The sequence below is a fragment of the Lepisosteus oculatus genome, chromosome 7, assembly GCF_040954835.1.
Source record: "Lepisosteus oculatus isolate fLepOcu1 chromosome 7, fLepOcu1.hap2, whole genome shotgun sequence".
NCBI classification, from domain to species: domain Eukaryota; kingdom Metazoa; phylum Chordata; class Actinopteri; order Semionotiformes; family Lepisosteidae; genus Lepisosteus; species Lepisosteus oculatus.
In genome coordinates, this window is record NC_090702.1 from 39,115,103 (window position 1) to 39,138,913 (window position 23,811).

General features: G+C 37.2%; 1 protein-coding gene across 2 annotated transcripts in view; it reads right to left on the reverse strand.

Annotated features, from left to right (window-relative positions):
• Positions 1-1,093: 1,093 nt before the first annotated feature.
• The window catches only part of grm8a (glutamate receptor, metabotropic 8a), a 264,876-nt gene continuing 242,158 nt past the window's right edge, over positions 1,094-23,811 (reverse strand). For both annotated transcript variants that reach the window (XM_069192489.1, XM_006633388.3), the window contains 2 exons: positions 13,181-13,427; positions 1,094-1,641 (listed from right to left, as the gene is read on the reverse strand). In XM_069192489.1, the coding sequence (XP_069048590.1) occupies positions 1,592-1,641; positions 13,181-13,427 (297 nt within the window). In that variant the 3' untranslated portion in view covers positions 1,094-1,591. The remainder of the gene's footprint in view (positions 1,642-13,180; positions 13,428-23,811) is intronic.

Genomic DNA, 23,811 nt, shown 5'->3' on the forward strand with positions numbered 1-23,811 from the left:
GAAATATTTACCACTCTTTCGTGCATTCTGTAATTGTAAGGCTTTGTTTTGAAAAATGGATCCTATCAATGAGAAACTATAAAAAAGAAAACATCTCAAGAAGTGTGTATCATTCAACCTCACCTCCTTCATTTTTATCACAACACAGGAGAATTAATTTCATGGTTGAGGAGTTTTAAGCTTGAAGCCTTAGATTCTTTAAGTCACTATATGCTTCCTTTGATATAGACGCGCAGTTTTTTAATTGTATTTTTCCTCATAGCTGTTTAGTTAAATGTCCTAAATCCTAATCATTATTAGGAAACAGTTCTTCAACCTGGAATGTGGACATCTGGTCACAAGTGTCACCCCTCTCTAACTTTTCAGCCCTGAGGTTGGCACATGTAATCATATTGTTCTGTCCAAGGCTTAAACTTTAATAAGCTTAATGGCAAGGGACAGAACAAGAGCCAGGTTCTCATTTTGTGGCTACACATGAGACCAAATATAAAATGACTCTGATCAAATTATCTATAAAGTTACAGGAATATCTGTTCAAATGTGAGTAGATAGTATAGATGCTTCTTGACTGAAGCACTGTGATCTCATTTAGCCTGTTGTCTTTCAGTTTTCTATTAAATTAATTGTTTAAAAATTTCAGTTTGGGGAGTACAATGTACATTACGTTCTCCTTAATATTCTGTAATGATAAAAATGTATTTTAGAGGTGGAGTGTTTCAGAGTTAAATTACCCTTAGGGATTTGCTCAATTTAAAGTGGAAGTGCTTAATTTGGCATGTGTAATTTGTATTACTTTCTATTTAGCTACAGTATGAATAGTGCTATCCCTGACCCTTTGAAGAATCTCTGTAATTGTCCCATTACATTTATCTAAAATGCTTAGTACTTGATTAATTAATATTTTGTTTTATAAGATTTTTAGGTAATGTGTAATCACAATTAAGGTAAATAACTGGTAGTGTAGTGGGCAAACAAGCAAAAAGGTGATAGCATTGTTTGCCTAATGGAAACTTTATTTAGAAGTGTATAGATATATTTGATTTTAGCAAAGTAGATTTTTTTTCTGGTCTTAAATCCACACCCAACAAAGCTAAACATTTGCAAAACATTCCTTTATTATAAATAAATTATTTGTATAAAAATTGGCATGCTTCAACCATTGCATTTATAGGTTCACAACCCAGGGCTTCAATCCAGTTAGCCATTGCAAGAGACAATCTCATCTCGTTATGCAGGTTGGACAAAGCTGGGACAAGAATGAAAAAATTTCACAACCACAAAAATACTTACAAGTATAATAACAACAAATATGGTTGACTCTGATGGCATTTTGTTGCCCAAAGCTAAGTGTTCTTTTTGTTCTGGCTTTCAGCCACTTTGTTCTTTTTCATATCTGTGCTGTTAATACTTAATCATACAAGCAAACAAACTCTGTACTCTTCTTAGCTGAAAGGTGTCTTAGCCATCAGTTTCAGCAAAATAATACCAATGTCTCATGCTTCAGTGCTGGTAAAAGGTTCCAGTTGTCTTCATACTTGAGAAATCCTGTATTTGCAAATGTGCACCTTAGGGATTTCCTTTTGAATGGTTTTCAGTTTGCATGATTGCTATAGCTGACATACGTTGTCTTGGTTGATGAAGCTGTTGGCAAAAATATTAAAAATATTAGGTACAGCATTTAATGGATACAATGTAATACTGAATATGTGAGCCCAAATTCTTCAGTGTATTAAAACAGCAATTATTTTTTTTAACCAATGACTGCATTTTCTATTCAGATCACAACAGTAATGACATAATAATGGTAAGGATCTCATCCTTGACTTATTTTCTACAAAATCTTAACAGACAATCTATTGTAGGAACAAGTAATAGGTTTATTCCATGCTGAAATGAGAAGAAAGAAAACACAACGTTTTGGCCGTGGAGACTGATGCAGCTACCTACCTGAACTACATAATCTATTATATTTTAATTTCTATTGTTCTTTTTTTCATTGCAAAATTAACTGTGCTTTCTACCTGTCCCACTACTTACATTGGGTAGTTACCATCACCTCTCACCAGTTGGTGGCACTGATAGCTATCCTAACTGCCTAAATGCTAGATGCTGTTCCAAGCATGTTCCAACTTGCCGTGTTGTTTCATGTAACCTTTTTTTTACTGTTTTATGTAACCTGATATGTACATGGTTTATACAGTTGAGACTATGCACTTCATTTTAAAAATACACTGCCATATTAAAATACTATATACTTCCTCTTGCCAGCATCATTCTCCATGATTCCTGAATAATTTGAAATAGTATCAGAACAGGTTTTTATTTGCAGTGTACTGTGCTATGAGAAGGACAAAAAGTGACTGCGGTCAAGACTTGATTGCAAATGCCTAATCACTAAAAGCTCAGAACAGAACAAAAACAGGAAGTGCAATAAAGACCATGACTGAACTGCTAACCACATCTAACACACAGCTGTGCCAGTTTCTTTAGGTTGAGTGGTCACTTGTCTCTGTGGACACCACTGGAGTTCTGGGAGGGAGAACCACTAATCTTTAGGGATGTTTAATATTTTTGCTGGGAAGTAGACATTGCTTCTTAAATTAATTATTTTGTAATATCCTGTACAGTTCATCTAAAAATATCAGATAACAAATGGTCTGGACATATATGTACAACTTCAAATAAATTATGTTTAGCAAATGAGAATTTCTCTTAACAGTTTTGGTGCACCTATAATGATTAAAGACAGCACTTACACACAGATTTTGTGGTTTATCTTCCTAAAAAAACTGCATTGACTTGAGTACATCTTATTTTCCTTCCGGTGTGCAACAAAAATGATTTGAACACAGTAAAAAAGGTTCTTGAAAGCACTAAGGACTTCAAATATACTGTACTTTCTGTGGTCAATATGTCTTGGACATTCATATACATTTTTCACCATCACTTTTTGATTTGTTTTGATGTCTATTTCCTTAAAGTAAAAGAGGAAGATGAAGAAAAGCAATGACCACTCTGATCTTATCTCACTGGTCACTTTCCAATTGGCTAAATTCACTTTGCAGTTACCTGTCCATTTTCAATACTGTCAAAATCTATTTGTATTTTTGTAATTGCTTGATGTGTGTCAGCTCTCCAACCAATTTTAATGGTATCAGCATGTTAAGAGTTTTGGTAGTTTTTCCATGACCGAAATAACGAACACATTTTGGGAAAAGAATAAGGTTTCACCTCTGAGCCCTGTGGGACTCCGCATTTAATTTCACTGCTATCAGCAATAGATGAAGCTCTCCTCAGTTACACAGTAGCTTTCTGCAATGGTGTCACTGTATTCTTTTTCAGTTAGCTTCACAATCCCAGGGATTCATCTTCCGGGAGAATTTTACAAAAGAAAATCCAGATATACACTATCACAAGCCCTAGGTAAATAAAAGCTTTTAAAAGCTTACACAGGATCTCCTCCTTTGAAGAATAATTTGACGAGACTACAAGGGCTTCACATCACACTTTTAAGTACCTCACTATTGTTATTCGTTCCATTATATTACTTTTTCCAACTTACAGTTCTAAGGTAAAATATGCCAGTCTGATTGCATTTTTACATATTCTTACCAAGTTACCATGCTAAGTTACAGACACCAAGATTTCTCTTTGTTTTTTTACACTGAATGAGTTAGAATTTTTACATCCATCCATTTTAACCGATTTATCCAGTACGGGGACACGGGGAAGTCAGAGCATTTCCCACCAAGCAAAGGGTTCCAGGCAGGTTATACCCTGGATGGGGCGCCAATGCGACACACACACACACTTGGGCCAATTTTCCCAGAAGCCAATTAATCAACCAGTATGTCTTTGTACTTTGAGAAGAAACTGGAGCACTTGGAACAAACCCACCCGATCAGTTAACCACTGTGGCACCATGCTGCCTGCTACACTTTTTCAGAAACAATTTAAGTCCATATAAATTAGATTAAAAAAATAATAAAAAAGCTTAGTTACTGATAGCTCTATCAGCCTTGTTTGTCTAAAGACTGCTTTAATGCTTGCATTTTCTGTTCATCAATAGAATTTGTAGTAAAATTACAATTAAGGCTTACATCTGACTGGCAACAAAGATGCTTAATAGTCTTTATACCATATTTGAACTAAAGGGTTGAAGCAGCATGTAAATACCCCCTAAATTAGAATACATGCTGTGTGATATCATTTCAGCTTCCTCTGGAGCAAATAATTTCCCCTCCCTGAAACACAGATGCCGGAGAGGAAATATTTAATATTTGCTTTATGGAAAGATTTAATTCCACTTACAGTCAAAAGCTTTTTATTTAACTTAATTACTTTTTCTTAGAAAAATGTCATACACGGTTGCAACAGCTTCACAGTTAAGAAAACAATTAACTACAGCCAATGTGCCATTTTGTTGTGTTTTTTATAATAAAAAAGATACAGTACATATGCATATACATAAATGTAAAGCTTTCTTACAGCAATATTTCACTATATGTAGTTCTCATTTAGAAAACCTGCTTTTCTCTTAAATGAAATTAATGATAATATAATCAATAGGCAATACATAATATTCTAAACTTTGGCTGAAGTAAAATATTTTCCTATAGAAAAAAAATGAAACATAATTTAGGAATATAATAGGAAGTGATAAATGTCAGAACTGATTGATTTTTTTAAATTTGATACATTTTTTGGAATATCAAATAAAGCTTGAAAACTGCATTGTTGTGCATTAATAATGAAACAAATAGTAAAATAAAATGTAAAGAACAATTTTAGTTGTTAACTTGTCAAAATAAAAAAACGGCAACATAAAATTAATTGCTAATCATATGTGTCATTGTTACATTATCTATTTTGATTACATTCCTATTTAGTGTGAGAGTGTCCTTATTTCTATTTTACAACTAGTATGAAAAAGAAAGATGTTCTCCCTTCTCAATCACTTTGCTATCCCCTTAGCATTTGACATTTGTTTGATTACCCAGCCTGTAGAAACCAGGGAGCAACACTAAGGTCATAATGTCTGTTTAGAAAATGCTGCAAAAGGCAGTTAGATTGTTTAGTAGAGAGATTCTCAATGTCAAACTTGTCCAAGAAGCAAAATACTATTTTACAAAGAAGTATGGTTTAGAGATGGGTCAAAATGTAAACCTAAAACCCCAGAAATAAGACGTGAGTTTAGACTAGAGTGAAAAACTGTAACTTAATGTGAACATGAAAAACAGAACTGCGGACAAAACAATGTGATTGCATAACACAGAAGACAAATTAAACTACATTGATAATCCGGACTGTCATTACATAGGTGTGTGTATACACATTTGTTGGGTTGTGAGGGTACAGCCTTGTCTGGACCAGATTTCCCAGAATCCTTTAGGGAATGAGCTGTTGCTATCCTCAATAAACATGACAAGTTATAGGAAGGCAATTGGTCAAGTGGAAGCTTCCTGCGTAAGTCAATTAATCTGGATACCAGAAGATAAATAGTCTGTGTGAATATTTCATCCACAGCAGAGGATGATAATAATGATGATGATCTAAAATATCTCTAGATCTAGCTTTCTCAAATTCCTATTTCATATAAACTGTCATACATTATTCCTTCAGCCCATGCTAACATTTGCAGACACTACTTCCACTGAAGAGCTTTCCCTTCCTTTCCCAGTGGAGGAAACCCATACACAGGAGATAGCTAGACATAAATGTTTAATGCCCTGCCAACAGTGCAGGAAACCCATTCCCTCCGACCTCTGGGAAAATACCTGGAGGAGAAGAAGAAAAACTAATGAGGAACTTTTGAAGGATAGACCAAGAAAATGAGTGTTTGGATTTTGGAAGTTAGTATTTAAATGCCTCACAGAGAGATTTGGACTGTGTTTGTACATACATTACATTAGTTATTTTTTTCTGTTTGAAAGTATTAAAAGCTTAATGGTTATTTTAAAATAAGGAACCATGAAAATTAAAATGTACTTAGATTTGTAATGATATATGTGAATATTACTGTATATAAATGTCAGTAGATGTTTTAAGGAAGAAAGTCCTCCTGGGATAGGAGAAATTATAAAAGGGACTGTAAGGAAGTTGATCTCTGGATAGTCACTGGAGTTTGTGTTTCAAAACGTTTGTATTATTTAATGGAAAATAAATTCCTCTTGTTTGTAATTGAAGACTGGCATTCAGAATGTCTTTTGATGAAGCCAGGATGCAGCCACATGGCTGGTGCTGGTGACAAAGGGACTGAAGAAGTCAGTCAGCAGCTCAAAATGGAGCTGGGGTTTTGTTTGGCTTATGGTGGCTATTTTTTTTCCTTTATGAAAAAAGAGCAGTTTTTGAACCCTACAGATGTGTTCAGCTGTGTTGGTGTGTCTATTATCCTGGCCCTGCCTATTTTAAACAAGGTGTTTGCACAAATTATTTTAGATCTCACAAGAGGTCGTGAGATGAAGACATGGGGCTTGTTTTAATCACAGATTGCTTAGAAAACTGACATTACACAGTTTGCATCTGTACTCTAAGTTTAATTTCTAATAGTAATACTTTAATGAAGACACCCTGCTGGGCACTTATAATATTGAATAATCTTTGTACATAATCCCAACATACAAATTATGGTAGATACATTAAAATCTTAGAGAGAAGATAAAAAAGTTAGTTTTAAAGCAGTATATGTAAGTGCTAACTGACATGCAAGATATAACCAACAGAAAATTAAAAACATAACTATTCAAACCCTTAAGATTTTCAGGTATTAAGGTAATTAAACTGTATTTGGAATTTGATTCCAAATTCCACATATCCAGTTTTAGCAGGCTAAACCAGAAAATGTTAAAAAGCTAAAACTGTTCAAACATTTCAGCCGTAGTTAAAGGTTAGATGACGTTCTGGAAGTAGAGTGGCTGTAAGATATTGGCATAGAAAACATTGTTAGATTAGTCTCCTGTAGTAACAAAGCCCAAGAACTGGTGGTGGTGCTCACGTCTGCTGTCACACTGAGACTTGTTTACAACATGAGTTTTAGTTTAATTTAAGATAATTAATACATAAGCAGCAGTCTGAACATGCTACAACTTTAGAAACAATAGCAAGCACTATGTTAAAATGTGAAAAAGAGTGCTTGAAGAAGCTTAAAAAAATGTATTAACTTTTCTTCACTAGACTGGGAGAAATCTAAACAAATATTAAACAAATGCAGTACAGTATGTTCAATGTTACAAAGATCAAAAGAACCTTTGTCATACAAGTCTAAACTTAAGCTTGAAGTGTAAATCTTGGATCACAGTTAATACAGAGATTATTTACCTGAGTACTGGGACCGATTCCAGGTCCACCTACAGTATTTTCAAGCTACAGCATTTAAAGAGCTGATAAGGTTATCAAATCATACCTCTTTATGTCATAATTCAGATGTAAAAATGTTTAACTGCTTCCAGTTTTTAAACATTATCTAAGCAGTGAGACAAGGCTGATAGCGTTTGATTAATGTCATGTTTTATGGGAACATAATTTAGGCGTCATCACCATAGAAATTAAAACTGATGTCATAGCTATGAAGAATCAAGGCCAATGGTAGTATATACAGTACCTTTCAAAAACCCATTTTAAAAGCAATATTTATTGTTCAATAAAAAAGTCCAGTTTGAGTACTCGATTATCTGATTTAAAATATTCACTTCAAAAAAGGATTCAGGAGAACAATTACTTAAAATCAGTCTGTAGTCTTCAATAGATTAGCAACTCTAGCTATTTCTGTAGTATAGATTGCTATAAAACCACTTTGAAATAGCCTGCAAAGTTTCTTTGAATTTAAGAACAGTAACAACCCAATCTAGAACCTTTTCCAAAAATGGTACAGCTATAAGTTGAACTCCTGCCTTCTCGGTAAATTTTAGCTAATATCTAAATTTGGATCTTTAGTGGAGAATAATAATGACATTTAAGGGCAGATGGCACAAAATCATAGCTTAATGATTCATTGATACTCTATGTGTATCAAACAGAAATTGAGTTACACATTTGAACACTGCAAGTCAGTGGTAATAAGATCCAAGGAACATGTGGTGAGTTTCATTTTGGGGAATTAAAGAATTTCTGCAGAGAGATTGCATGAATACTGTATGGCCATCAGTTTTCATAGAGCAAAGCTGGTTGTTGTACCAAGGAGAATGACATATACATGAAACCACTGTTTTTTTCTGCAGCTGAACAAGTTAAACAATCTTAAGTGCCACCAAGCATGAAATTGTATAACATAATGGAGTCCTCAGGTCTATTTGGCTGAGGACCACTGAGAGGAAAACTTGAATTGGGAAAGCAAATCTAAATAATCGAACTGTTATGAATCTTGATAGTACATTATCCACTGAAGTTTGTAAGTAGTTAGCGGAAGCTCTAGATCAAAACAATTCGATAGTTCTGAAGTTTACAGTTCACACACCTGAAGGTCATTAACAGACAGACCATATGAAATAAGTTCTAGTATTTGTCTTTTATCATACATACAGTACATATGAGTAAAGCCAAAGCAATTCAGAGACCACAGAATTCTACTGCAAAAGATCATGAATATTTAAATCTCCTATAGCTAAAATCCTTGTAAAATCAGGCACAAGGGACAATAAAATAGCCAAAACTTTTTAAGCAATCAGAATTCTGCATTTCAGACATGGACATCAAATCAAATAAAATCAGTTCCAAAGTATTGTGAATGCTGTAATAATTCTGATAAGATATTGCTTAAAAATGGGGATGTTAAATTATAAAATAAAGAGGCTATTTAATCAATTTCAAGACCAGGTCCTCGCACCACCTTGCTATGCAAGCAAATTATAAAAATCAAGGATTACTGAGAATTACACGGGGTGTGTTAACTATACAGTTTGATAGTATAATAATCAGGTCCAACTTAATTAGCACAAGCATTTAACAATAAATAACACAACAATTACACTATGAATGGATATATACAGTACAGGTCTATAAGGTCCAGAGCAATACTTTCTACACACGTTAAAGATAACAGATTTTGGTCCCTATAATCATAATACACAGGCCAAAGAGAGAACATTTGCTCATAAAGGAATGGAAACCAATTTCTATAATAAATCTCACAGTCTGGTAGTCTTTTAGTGTTCAGATTATCTGCACTTAAATTGGCTTCAAGTATGAATGGAAAGGGGAACTCTCTCAAGACAAACTTGTGATTTAAATAATGGGTGTTGGATGATGATGGTTGTCTTGATGATTAAACAGTGCTGTCAATTATCTTAGTAAATTATTAGTAATACTACTTTGATTATCTGTATTTTGGCAAAAGCAGCTGTGTAAACACAGTAAAACAATACGCATTATCTCAAATCTTCAGAAGAATAAGGTAACTTTGCTGAGGACTACAAACAATGAAAACCTCCATGAGACCTGGGGGCCGCATCGTAGCCTCAACTGTATCAAAATATTTAGGTATTTATGGAAATAATTACATTAATTTGTTTTCCATTCCTGTTTCTCAGTTGGTGTAAAAGTGCCATAGTGCTATTTACTTAGCTTAGCATTTCTCTCCTATTCAGACTCACCTAAGGTAAATTTGGGTTCGCAGTTAGAACTGCTCTGAACAAGTGCATGCCTACCTCTGAATGTTACTGAACTTTGCAATTAAATTAGTGTGTAATAAGCCTACAAAATAGTTATTAGTATATATAGATAAAAAATACACCCTTACTCCAAGTAATGCTTTATCTAAGATATATACAGTATGAGTTAAGAAAAGAACAAGCAAAGGGGCTCCTAAGTACATACTGTAGTTCAATTGGTAAAAAAGTTATCTTGGAGCACTGATGTCATAGGTTGAATATTGGGCTATGTCATTAGCTAACTTTCACTGGGATTGCCCATGAAGTAACGCACAAAATGTAAAGTGGGATTGATTTCGCCTGAGGATATCTTTCTCGCTGCAGAGATAGGAGCACACATTTATTCCTGTAAGGCATTGTAGAGCTTGCAGCAAATGATGAACAGTTCTGCCAGGTGGACATGTCAGAGGAATGCACACACAGGTCTCACTCTCCTTTTGTGCTCAAGGTTAGGGCTTGGAATGGTAACCCAAGTTCATTAACAACTATCAATTCCAAATCATGTTGATAGAGAATACAAAAATAACTGGCAATTTACCATTTAAAATATAGGAGGAGTACTGTTTAGAAAGACAATGTGCCAAGCATTTTTAGTTTCAGCTTAATATGGCTTCTTATACACTTCCTGTTATTTTAATAAACTTATAGGGAACAAATTGTGATTTTTTTTCATAATTGCCTTTACATTAAAAAATGAAGAAATGTACCACTGATATTTTTGTGATGTTAAATGATGCTGAATAGGGGCAATGAGTATTCCACAGGGAAAACAGCCAGCATATACTTCTTGATATTCTCATTTTATTTTTTAATGTACATTGCTCATTATAATTCAGATCACATCTAACAGGAGAGAACCATTAATTTGGCCAAGCTGTGCTCATAAAATCCTTTATATATCTCCACTCCACATTAATATTCCTGCATGTGCTTTAGCATGCTTTGTAAAGCATATGGGACAGTCTATTACAGCATATTTACTGCTTTCAGATATAATTTCAAGAAAGACCTGTAAACCTCCCTCAGTCCAGTGACAATTATATCTAAGCAAAAACTTATGTCAGACTCATGCTTTGTTACTAATCTAAAACCCATACTCATAAGATTTTGGGATATGTAGTTCAGGTGGGTAGCTGCGTCAGCATGCGTAGGCTGCAAAGGAACAAGTAATAGGTTTATTCCATGCTGAAAAAAAGAAGAAAGAGAACACAACGTTTCGGCCGTGGAGCCTTCTTCAGGTGTGAGAGAGACAGGGCAGTAGGCAAAGGTAAAGTAGCGGGAGAACAAAGGTTGGGAGGGAGGAGGAGTGAGAGGCGGGAGCAGGGGACAGAAAGAGAGGCCAATCAAGAGGTGTGAAGTCAGAATGGGTGCAGAGAGGTGTGAAATGAAACTTCCAATGAATGGAGAAAATTTAAAAGAACAGTAATCTGTCGTTAAGGGAAGGGAGAATGTGTGATCCTAACTGCAGAATAATTTTAGTTTCAGTGGTCTTTCTGATGTATGAGTTCGGAAAACCGTCTTTGAGAACACAGACGGAGAGATTAGTGTGGTCGTGGCCGTCAGAGGTGAAATGAGAAACAATGGGCTTGGAGAGATCTTTAATCTTCACAGCCCTGACGTGTTCTCTGAAGCGGTCTCCGAGTCTCCTTCCTGTTTCTCCAATGTAGATGGCTGGGCATTTACTGCAAGAGATACAGTAAATAAGGTTGCTGGAGGTACAAGATGCTGTCTGGGTGATCCGGAATTGTCCTGAGGGGCCTTGAATGAGTGTGGTGGTGGCTGTGTACTTGCAGGTGATACAGCGAGCTCTGTTGCAAGGGAAAGTGCCTGGTGTGGATGGTTGTTGAGGGCGGTCAAGGGAGCTGTGAACAAGGAGGTTACGCAGATTAGGTGGTCGGCGATATGAGATGATAGGGCGATCAGAAAAGAGGGCCCCAATGGAGGGATCATCCTGTAGGATGGAAAAATTCTGGTTAATGGTCCTGGGGATAGGAAGTGTGTTAGGGTGGTAAGGAAGCACCAAGGGAATGCGGTTGTTACGGCGGGAGTTCCTGATCGGGTTGATGGTCCGGGGGGTGTTTTGGGATAAACTGGGATAGATTTTGGGATATGGCAAGCACTTGAATTTTAAATATTTTATTGAAAGACACAAAGGTATATACATTTAAATGAGTTAGTACACACGTGCAGTAAAAATTGTTTTCCTATAAATGCGTTTCAACATTTGAAATTAAGAATACAAGTGATTTTGAAATGACGTGGACATTTTGGTAATGAGTTTTCATTTATTGCAGTTTCAGAGCATTGATAATAATGGATATTCAACCTCAGTGGCAAAGATCCAAAGTTCATTCATACTGCATTTCTATTAATAAGTTGAAATTTTCTGTGAGTGTATTGACTGCAAGTGCTATGTAAAAGCCAATTATAAGTTCTTATACATGTGTACTGTATATTCTTTTTATGAAAAGGTCAGTTACTGTATATACTGTATGCCGAAAAGAGAAGAAAGAAAACACATTTCGGCCATGGAGCCTTCTTCAGGTGTCACCTGAACAAGGCTCCATGGCTGAAATGTTGTGATTTCTTTCTTCTCTTTTCAGCATGGAATAAACCTTTTACTTGTTCCTTTTCAGCCTACGCATGCTGACACAGCTACCCAACTGAGTTATATACTGTATCCTGTTTCAAGGCAATACCAAGTATACAGTATATGCATTTGGCTATCCTACAGAATATAATTTATTGCAAAAACCACTAGTAACATTACCAATTAGCATATTGAAGTATTTTTCTGACATTTGGGATTTTTTTCTTTCATTCATAAGATAAGATCACTTGATTAGCCATATACAATTTCTCGCATTAGGAACTTGTCTTTTTGCATACCCCAACTTGCTCTCCATTAGACACACAGAGAGGGAGAGAAGCTTGGGATCAGTGCACAGGGTCAGCCATTTATACAGCACCCCTGGAGCAGTTGAGGTTAAGGGCCTTGCTCAGGGACCCAACAGAGTAGGATTCCTCTGCCAGCCACGAGATTTGAACCTGTAACCTTACAGCCACAGATCCTTAGCCACAGTGCCACCGCTCCGCCCATACCATTAATTGTACCATTTTAATAATTCATTTTACATTAACAATTGATTTATCAGAAAATCATTTTCTGTATTATTTTCATCATATTATTTTATATTTCATAGACTCTTACAGTTTAATTGAAATTTATTATATCAGTATTGTGTGATTAAGGAATTAGTTTTGTTTAGTTTTTTTATTATTTTGAGTTCATTAAAAGTCCTAGTTTTGTGACAGTTAGTTTTTCTGTTATTTTTAATTTCACTTGATACAATTTCAATCATTACACAAAAAATACATAAAAAGATTTGTACATTGGCAACACCTTATACTAATTAGGGTGCTGTAGCAAGAATTAGTCCTTTAAAAACCCATGTGTACAAAATAAAAATGTGGAACACTACCATAGGTATTTCACCTTTTATTCTGTAAATAACCGTTGAGCACTATGTACTTACTGTTAGTTTCCAGGCTTTCACAGAGTTCCGTTTTGACCTCTCCATTTGGTCTGTCACTTCCTTTTTGTGTCAGTTTGCTTGACATCGTGGCTGCCGTCACTACAGCCTTGAAGCTACGCTTACGTTTTTGCACATTCTGCTCTGGATGGAAGATGATAATATAAACCTTAGGCATATAGAGCATACCCAGAGAGACTGAAGCACTTAAACTCATAGAAATTGTAAGGGTTGTGGTCTGGATGTACATCTGAAAAACATAAGAAAACAACAAAATTCAATGACGTGAGCTTACATAAAAATCTGAGACATTAAAAGAACTTTATACTGATAATACAGAACAATATAGTTGCACATTTCATAAGAGACCATAAATAACTTGAGTGGAATTCTAAAACGCTAGTGCAAAAGTTATAGTAAATATGCTGCCTCTAATATTTATATTTATATATAATCAAGTATTTGTATTAAGATTTTTTTCATTCTTTTTTTTAAAGTTGTATAATTGTAGCAATATTTATTATGTTTCACAGTTTAAGAATTTCTTCTTTTTTTGATGGAATAAACCTTTACTTTACATTGTAATCTATTATACCTGATAACAGCAAATGAAAAAGGTACAGAAGTATACTGGTGCCTAAAAGAAATGCAGCATTCAGGCTAATGAGTTAGGGCAAATGTTTTAAACATACAAAAGCTAAACAGCAAATGAAGTGAAAATACAATGTTTTCATTATGTAATGTGACACACTGTTTCACATTTGAAGAAAACATTACATTTTATGTAAGTTAGTGTCTCTAAGCATTTACACAATCGTGGAAATAGTGACACATAGACTTAAACAACTTCTGGACAGACTCCTGTGGGTTGTCCCATTCTTCCTGCACAGCCAGCCAGTGAAGCTGGCCATTCATAGTTCTTTTCTGTTAATGACTTTGATAAGTTGGAGCCACAAATATTCCACAGGACTGCAGTCATGAGAAAAAGCTAGCATTAAATAAGAGATAAGATGAGATCAAAATTTCACGTATTTGGAATTTGTCTCTTCGCATTCCCCAACTTGCTCTCCATGAGACAAGGACAGGGAGAGAAGTTTGGGGTCAGAGTGCAGGGTCAGCCATTTAGACAGCACCCCCCGAGCAATTGGGGTTAAGGGCCTTGCTCAGGGGCCTAACAGAGTAGGATTCCTCTGCTGGCCACAGGATATGAACCACCAACCTTCCAGCCACAGGCACAGAGCCACCCCACCGCCGAATGGCTGTACCTTGACATTGTTTTCATGACGTTATGCCATTGTAATCCTAGTACTGTGTGGCCTTGCTTTACTCTAGAAAATCAGCACCCTACAACTGATGTGCTGTAAAACTGTTGCCTCAAAGACACTCAATGTATGGATGAGCAGTAAGGTCACCCTAAATCTAGTAAATCTTCTGTTAAAGAAGATTCCCCTCTACATTATCACACTTCCACCACCCTGCATGATGCCTTGAACAACTCAACAGTCAACAATGTGCAACATGATGTCTCTATACAAGTTGTCTAATGTCTTGTCTGTCCAGAGCAAAACTGCATTCCTTGGTGAATAGAAAAATAAATACTTTTTTTGCTGCCATCTCAGTTGTTCTCTAGTCCACAGAAGATGATGATATTGTCTCTGAGCTGTCAAAATCTTACTCCTGTATAGCAGATCATTTTCATGCAGAGTTCTACTGTCGTTCTGCTGATGTGCAAGTTATTTTTTCTTGGTCTTTTTATGTTGTAGCCACAAAATTTGGACTTTCATATTTTCATAGTGGCTGATAATGTATAAAAGATACTTAAAGTATGACAGTTACAGTATTTTTAACCTTTCTTCTCTTCTTTATTACTTCATTTGCAGACCCATTCAATACATTTTTTATGCTTTTTTTCTTAGTTTCACTGTTTAAATAATTAACCCTACATGAAGAAAAAATGTAGGAATAAGAATTCTTTTCTCATATAGCCAGCTATGATGTTTATAGTAACTACTTTTTGTTCTTTGCCTGGTCATAAATAGGAAGGTCCACCCATACTGTAAATATTTTCTTTCTGAAATATTTTTAGTAATTGTTTTATGTGTTTATAATTAAAATTGCAATATTAAAAGCTTGAAATGTTCTGATTTCTTTACATAGTCTAGGTTTGAAATCATGTTTTTTTAGCTCTGAAAGACTAACAATGCACTATTAATTAAAAAATGTGAGTGCTACTAAGATTTATTTTATTTTAATGTTTCAAATTGAGGACAAGATTGTCTTTAAAATATGTAAATATTTCAAAATCTCAATCAACTATTTGTTTTAAATCAGCTCATGGTGCATCACTATTCTTATTCCTCTAATAATTGCATTTAATTTTAAAATAAACCAAGAAATGTTAAACATTTGCAAGATGTGATTTGTTACATTTTTCTGTATTTGTAATGTATATACAGCATTTGTGAGCTGGTTATTCTGGTCCTTGGTTGAATTCTGAATATTTGCTGATCTACTGATATTTATCAGAAAGTAGTAGGAGAAGCAGTAGTTATACCCAGGGCTACATTAATGTGCAAATGACATGAGTAATACATTTAATCTTCCCTATTATAATCACACATCTTGATCCATGAACATTTATCGATCAGTCCAGAAGAACATATAAGACTGGCACAGTATACAGTACCATTAACTACTGTATTTCAAATACTACATATTCCAAACTTTGTAAACTCTGTAAGTGTTTTTATTTCAGAGCAAATTCAATGTTACCATATAAAAGCTGAAAAATCCATTAAAATGTTTAATTAATGAATAAGATTTCAAAAATACAAGTAATTTGCAAATAGAATATTAGTGATTACAATGGTTCATAGCTTTTCATGGCTTAACTAGTTGCTCTAATAAACTGTGCTGCAGGCTATATTTGACAACTGAAAATGCCCTAAAAACTGCTAGCACATCAGAGGCTTATTGGTAGGTAAGTAAAAAAAACTTCAAAGTATCATATATATCTGTGTAGACTGCAGAGGTCAAGTGCAAAAAATTACCTACTGTATGTCATAAAATATGCAGCAGGCAGACATTTTCAAATATATCTTTGAAGCAAACTGCTTTCAAAACTGAAGTTAATTCTTACGATTAACATTCATTAGAAAAAATGTGTCAGAGACCTTAAGAGTCAAATTGATTAAACTGATAACTTCAAAACAAAGATATTTATCATGACAGCAGAACAGTACTGTACATAGAAAATACATAAGCTGTGTGCATCAGCTGTCTCTGATTTAGATCACTAAACTTGAAGGTCTGGAAGAAAACCAGGGCACTAAAGCTCATTGACATTTTCTACCATGATTGCAACACTATGTTAATAATAGTAAGAAAACAAAAAAAAAGTGGTAAAGATGGGAGAAAAAATACAGACTTTAAAAAGAATGCATTCTGAACACTCAAAATATTTTTCAACTTTTTTTAAATACAGCCTACTGTATAAAGGGAAATACATATTATATATTGTAGTAGTTCAGTTGGGTAGCTGCATCAGCATGCGTAGGCTGCAAAGGAACAAGTAAGAGGTTTATTCCATGCTGAAAAAAAGAAGAAAGAAAACAACGTTTCGGCCATGGAGCCTTCTTCTTTCTACTTTTTTCAGCATGGAATAAACCTATTAGTTGTTCCCATACTGTATATTGTAAAGTATATGTAAGATTTTGAAAACAAAATCTTTCTAAATTAATATAATGATTTAAATATACATATATTATACTATGTATATTAAGGTATTTTCCTGAATCAGTTTTAAAAAATGATTTAATATACTGTACTATATAATTAAGAAAATCTCTATTATCTGTATGATTATAATTGGAAATTTCAAAGAGTACCTCAATAACTTTCTATTAAAAACACTTTCAAAGTCATTGACACTTTTGCATGCTTCACAAAAGGTTGATAAATGCTAACGTCCGATATTAGAATTCATGTTAGTACAGAAATGTTGTCAGTACATTATGATGACCTTAATGTGACCTGTCCTGGTGTTTAATCTTAAGTAAATATTTGATATATAACTATCATGACAAATGTACTGCTCAAACTATTATCTTATTATCTTGTAAAATATTTACTCTAATTTTATCTCCATATATTTTGTCACTCCAGACATTACTGAGATTATTAATCTTCAGTATATCCCTGTCTAGATGTCTTATGTGTCAGCATGCCATTGGGTATCTTGTATTTTGCCTACGTGACATACAGTGTTATTGCAACAGATGGACAGGATAGTTTGTCAACAATTTCACAGAGAAGATATGGAAAGGAGAGTTACATGTGCAATGTTGCCATTGCCAAAATATAATGGTAGTGTGCTCTCTGAAGGCACCAGTTCTGTAGGGTTTGGGCATTTACTGGGACAATTATTAATTGTAGCAGTAAATCACAAAATTGATTCTTTTGATGGCTTTAGAATCCAACCATGCGACATAACTCAAACAATGCACACACACAGGTACTAACACACGAGGATACATTTATGAATACATAGAATATGCATATAAACTAATCGATCTTATCGAGAGGGTTATCAGAATACAAAAGGTATATATTCAGTCAGTTACAAAGTGTTACACATCAAGAGGACATACGTTCAGTATATCATTCATTTAGACCATTTCGTAAATGAACTTGGTTATAACTTCTACATAGGATACTCAAAACAAGAACATGACTCTTAGGAATTAAATTGATATCAACTGGTTGGGATAAGAATTGAATTCTCGAGCTGTAATGCATTGAAGTTGAATACTCGTCCAATCTCTGGGGATTCAGATCTCCTGCGGGCACAAAGAAACAGTTGCAGGCTGTTGCTGTCCAATCCGCGCTCTCTGGCTGCATGCCAGGCTGTGCTGTGCGGCTTGCGACGGTGCGCTGCTGATGCTCACTGACCGGCTAGTTAGTGTTGGCTTTAACTAGCACAGTTTGTGCACAGGAGAAAAGATGACTGTGGGTCTCAACAAGTCAGGAAGAGGACCGGTTCGTTCCTGATGAAGATTTAGTTCTGAATAGTAATTCAGCTGTCCACAGTTCCGACCTGTTCACGAGGCCTGCTGCTGGTGCGAACCTCGGGTGGATCCTCTGGTTACTCTCTGGCAACCTCCGCTCTAGACTCTTAGAACAAAGGAAAGTTCTGGTACTCGGACACACTGGCCGTTCCGTGGTTGTCCGGGCTGAGTCTCAGGATGGTCAAGAGGCGCGCTGCGAGAATGTCCTGCCCTTGGGAGCCTTCTGCTCCTGGGCCGTCCTGCCCTGGAATTCTCCTTTGAATTCCCTTTAGAAAAGTCCACAGAATCCTCCAGAAATCCTCCACTGAATCTCTCAGGCTCTCTGTGTTGCCTGTTTTTACCTGGAGGAACTTCAGCTCGTTGATTGGCTGAAAGTTCCATGGGCATCAGAGTCCCACATGGGTTACTCGGCCCTACCAGTCCCTGATTGGTTGATCAAGGTGAGATATGAGTCACTTACTCCTGACACTTAGGAATGCACTCCAGATGTCCATCTGGCACTCCCTAGACAGATAGGTGCCAATGGATGACCATTGATCATGATAGCCAGGCTTAGCTAAGTGCATCCCCCTTTGGGAGCTGTCCTAGGAAACCTTATCAAAGGAAACCTTAAATCAGCCTGCATGAATAGTTTCTCTGTGGCTGCACCACGGAGATGAACAGAGAAATGGGGCCTCATTTGGGAAAGCTCAGAAACACTTAATTCTGCCTTATTAATAAGCCTCGCCGCTACACATGAATATGCAAGCTGCAGAGGAATAAGCAAAGATTAGATCTCCGCTGCAAGGTAAAGAGAAAGTAAAAAATGACAAGCCAAAATTACCCTCAGACTAGATTAACACCTACCACTAGCTCTCAATGTTTAACACATTGTTTTCTAAATCACTCTATTATCTTCCAGTAATTTGTCTCCCAGATTTCCATCTCTTCGGACATCCTTTTCCCCAGAACCTCCCCTTATATACAGTAGTGCTGAAACATTTTTCAATATTTTTTCCTTTTCATGTTTGAAATTGCAATTATCCTCTCTTTGCTCCATTACTACAAATTTTGCTGTTGTACAAGTGAGGGCTTATGTACAACAAAGTAAAGCTAGAATGCAAGCTAGAGACTAAAAGAACATCAAGTGCAGTAAGTAAGAGACTCAAGACTGAGCACAGGACTAGGGCTGAGGCAGGGCTAAAATACCTGATTTTAACACGGTAAGTATGTGTTAATTAGGAACAGGTGTCTGTATGATGTTCTTATGGCACTGGTAGATGTTTCAGCTTGCAATGAAATGCGTCTTGTTGCTCTAGCAACAAGGGAGTGCGAGCCTATGTTTACACTGTCACCGGATGGGGCTTTCCCGGGTACCTGACATGAGAGGAGAAAACCAGGCATGGGGGCCTACAGCTCTCTGGTAGGAACCAAGGACCATAGTTCTAGTCTATAACCCCTCCAGTGCACTAGGTATTGTAAGCTTCTCTGGCCCACCTGGGAATGCAGGATGCTGTGAAGGGTGAAATCGTGGGACTCCTCAACCAGAAGGGGTGAGGGTTTGATCAAATGTGGTACCAGGGTGCTGGTCAGTGCTGGTTTCCGAAAAGGCATGTGGGAAACCGATGAAATGCATTGCCTGAGCTTGCAGGGAAAACCAAGCCTTTAGGTGATGGCATTCACCCATTCCTTGATCCAAGTAAGGGACAATGAAGCCGGCTTCCTAGATGGAAACCACAGGTGAAGGTGCTTGATTGATAATCAAGCTCTTTGGCTAAGCCTCAGAGGTGGAATAGCCCATTGGTTATGATGAGCAGAACACTGGTGCCTCTGCAAAGCCTTGAGAAGGTTGTCACATACAAGATGGTGCTTAGATATCCTGAGGATGAGGATGACTTAGATTCCCAGGCCAAGTAGGACCAAGAAGTCACACCAAAGCTTGAAACAAACTGAGGGCCTTGGTTGGAGGTGAAATCCCAAGGAAATTGGTGGAATCTTCTTTGTGAAAATGTCAGTCATTGTGGGAGCTGATGGCAGCCTGGTCTGGCTAAGAGTGGGATGAATGGTCTGTCCAGCAGTGCTCGGAAAGGAGTGGGATTGGAAGCCAGTGAGGCCAACACTGTCTCTTCCACTTCTAAATGTGTAGCTCCTAGTATGTGGATTGCAGGAATGATGGGCCAGGGATCCATTGAATTCTACTCAGGAGATATCTGGGACAAAGCATTGGACTTTCCATCATTCGTATCAGGTCATTAGGAAATAGAGAAACTAAACTGATGAAAAACAGAGCCCCCTTCACTTGACTGAAGATCAACTTGTCACACTTTTTTATGTAGCCTAGGTTTTTATGATTACAGAGGAGAAGGAATGGGTGAGAGGCTCCCTCCAGAAGGTGGCACCATTCTTCCAGAGCCAGTTTGATTTCCAGCTGCTCTTGGATGCCCATATTGTAATTTTGTTCTGCTGCTGACAGTTTCTTGGAAAAGACAGAGCAGTGATGGTGTTTAGGCAGGGACCTGAACTGCTCTTACTTCTACATTTGAGGTGTCCATCTCTACTTCAAAAGGCTGCACTTGTTTCAGGAAGGAGGGAGTAGGCCAGTCCTTCACTGCCACTACCTCGCAAACTGGTCAAAGTAATTTTGTACCTAAGAAGGTCATCTCTCTTTGGTGAAACTCACAGTTGTCTAATTATATATACAGTCATGCTGCAGTAGATGTTGCCACACCTCCTTGACATGCTAGGAATGTTTTCAGAGGGAGTTGGAATAGATAAGGATGTCATCAATGCATACAACAACAAAGACATTTTATTAAGGTTTATAAGATGGCTGGGTCATTGAAGTCCAAAGAGTTCAAAGTCTACTTGTCATGGTCCAAGCTGATGTTGAAAACCATCTTCCACTCATCTTCTTTTTTCATGCAAATCATGTGTTAGACCTTTCTCAGGGGCCGTGTCCTTGCTAAAGACATTGATGAAGTCCTGATATTTTGCAGGCAAGAAGTGATGAGAAGCGATGGCATCAGAAGTGGTGAGAAGTCTAAAGATAAAGAATCATACACACTTGTCCCTTAATAGTTAATAGCTCTCAATTAGACCAGTTGAGGAGAGGAATATTTACTTCCAACCAGAGGAATCCCTGGACTAAAGTGCAATGTGGCAACAGAATGCAGAGGAGGTATATGGCCTAAGGTTCACAGGAAATATCTGTTTTTCTATGACTCCAGTGCCAGTGGTACTTCCTTTCAGTGCCTACTGGGAGGGAGAGGTAGGACACGAACCAAAGGTATTTCCAGGTGGATAGCCAGTTTGGTGTAGATGAAATTCCCAATGGCTTCTGAGTCCACAAAAGCATCCACCGTAGAGGTGTCCAGATTCTATGAGAGTGTGGTAGGCAAAATGAATTGGAGTGGACCTTGAGGTGAAGAGGTCGCCCTACTCAGTAAGCACTCTGCACAACTTACTGAGCAGGGGATTTCCCGGTAACTCACAACAGTTGTCATGACAGTGTCATTCGCCCTCACAGTAAATGCATTATCACTCTCTGTGGCATCAAATGCATTCTGCTCGCAAGAGTCTGGCCGTTCCGATTTGAATAGGCTCCTCTTCAATGCCGGATGGGGTCCTGGTGTCAGCCAGAGGGGCGTCACCGGCTTAGAGAAGGATGACACGGGAGGCCCACGGGCACATTATGATGTTTCTCCTGCCATCGCTCTCTGAAGTGGGTATCTAGCTGGATGGCTAGGTCAAAGAGGCTCTCCAGGTTTGGGGGAATGGCTCTGCAGGCCATAGCCGTAGAAGTTCTGTGGAACTTAGAAGGATGGCCTTTAAGCTCCATGAGGAGTCCTGCTCGAAACAGGGTGATGAGTGCCTCCTCTCCCCATCTGCGTTCTAAATCAACAATTCTGAAACAGAAGGTGTAGCAGGCAACAGGTTAACTGCCATGCTAGAGACACAGCAATTGGTGAGTAGGTAAAGCATAGCCAAAAGTGTCAAAAACCTTCCAGAAGGTGTCAGTCTCAGAGCAGGAACAAGAGCTGTAGCTGGTGAGTGAACAGTGATGAGTGTCTTCTGCATACTGTCCATCACAGTGCAAAGATCTGCTGGATTAATTTATGTTGGCTCACTCATTTTGTAATGGTGCTGCACTGACCCAGTCGAAGAACAGGGGGGTGAATCCATTCATTGGGCTCTGGAAAGTTACAGTAGCAAGCAAACGGGCAAAAGCAAAACTGAAAACATTGCCCTGAGAGCAAAGGCAAGGTGGAACTCGGTCAGTGACAAAGGGCAAATTCAGGATACATAGTTGAAATAGCAAGCAAGTCTGAAGCCAAGAAAACACGGGGAGTAAACAAGCTCTGGGAAATCTGGAATTAAGATTGTGAGCACACGTAAGGGACTTTATGCAACCAAGTAAAGCTACAGTAGGACATGTGGCAAGGTGGCCAGTTACTTCCACTTAAAGACACTAAAGGCACCCAGATTTTCGAAATCTTAACTTCCACATGTGTATTCTAGTATGTTAAGAACTCACACAGGAATTCTAGCCGTGCACAATCTGTCCTTATTTTTCCAGGGGTTTAAAAAGGGACAGTTGCAGAGCTTACATGAGTAAGTTGGAAGATGTTGGCAGCATGAGGGCACTGCTTAAAAGAAAAATATATACAGTACAATCCAGGAAGATAAAGGAAACTAAAAAGAAGAGAGATTCATAGGAACATAGGAAATACTAGACTAAAATACTAGGAAACGCAGGCAAGCTAGAGATTAGAGAGAGCAACGAAGTGCAGCTAGGAATAAGGAAGAGACCAAGGGAAGAAACCCAGTGACTGAGGACAAGTCTGGGGCTGAGGCTAAAACAATGCACTTATTAATTACAAGCAGGTGGTACAGATAAACACGCATGTTGTGTTCTAATGGTGCAGTAGAAGTTTCAGCCCTAATGGAGACATGGCTGGCTTCCGTAGTGACATGGGAATGTGAGCCTGTGCTTGTACGTGTATTACATAAACATCCTACTGTGCCTTACATGTAGTGGAAGTTACCAACTTCACCCACCAAAGAAATGCAATACCCCCCTGAATTAACCCAGGGTTAATACCGGTTTCTTACATTCAGTGCCATGGAATCTGTAATGACCAAGTAGCCAGGAGCTCAGTTTAAATGTCTGATCTGAAGGATGGCACTTTCTACAGGAGATTGTTTCCTGTCACTACACTAAGCAAATTAGCCAGGAAGCTTTGGGCCTGTTGGCACGAAGAGATGAAATGTAATTGCCAGCATTTAACACAAGCATTTTCAAAAAGATCCAACTGCCACTGGCAAGGGTGTTATGTTTATCCTTTGAACCACACCCAAGGGTATTGCTATCATATGTTCAGTAGGTGCCACCTCAGGAAAGAAAGAATCTCATTTTTGTTTCATGTTTTTACTTAGGGTGACCATATTTTGGTTTTCAAAAAGAGGATGAGGGGATAATCAACACTCGACACAGGCCTCCAAAGTAATGAATCTTTATTACTTTTTCTAATAAAAAAATAAATTTAAACTAGTTTTTTATTAAACTTCTTAGTAAACCTTTAAACAGTT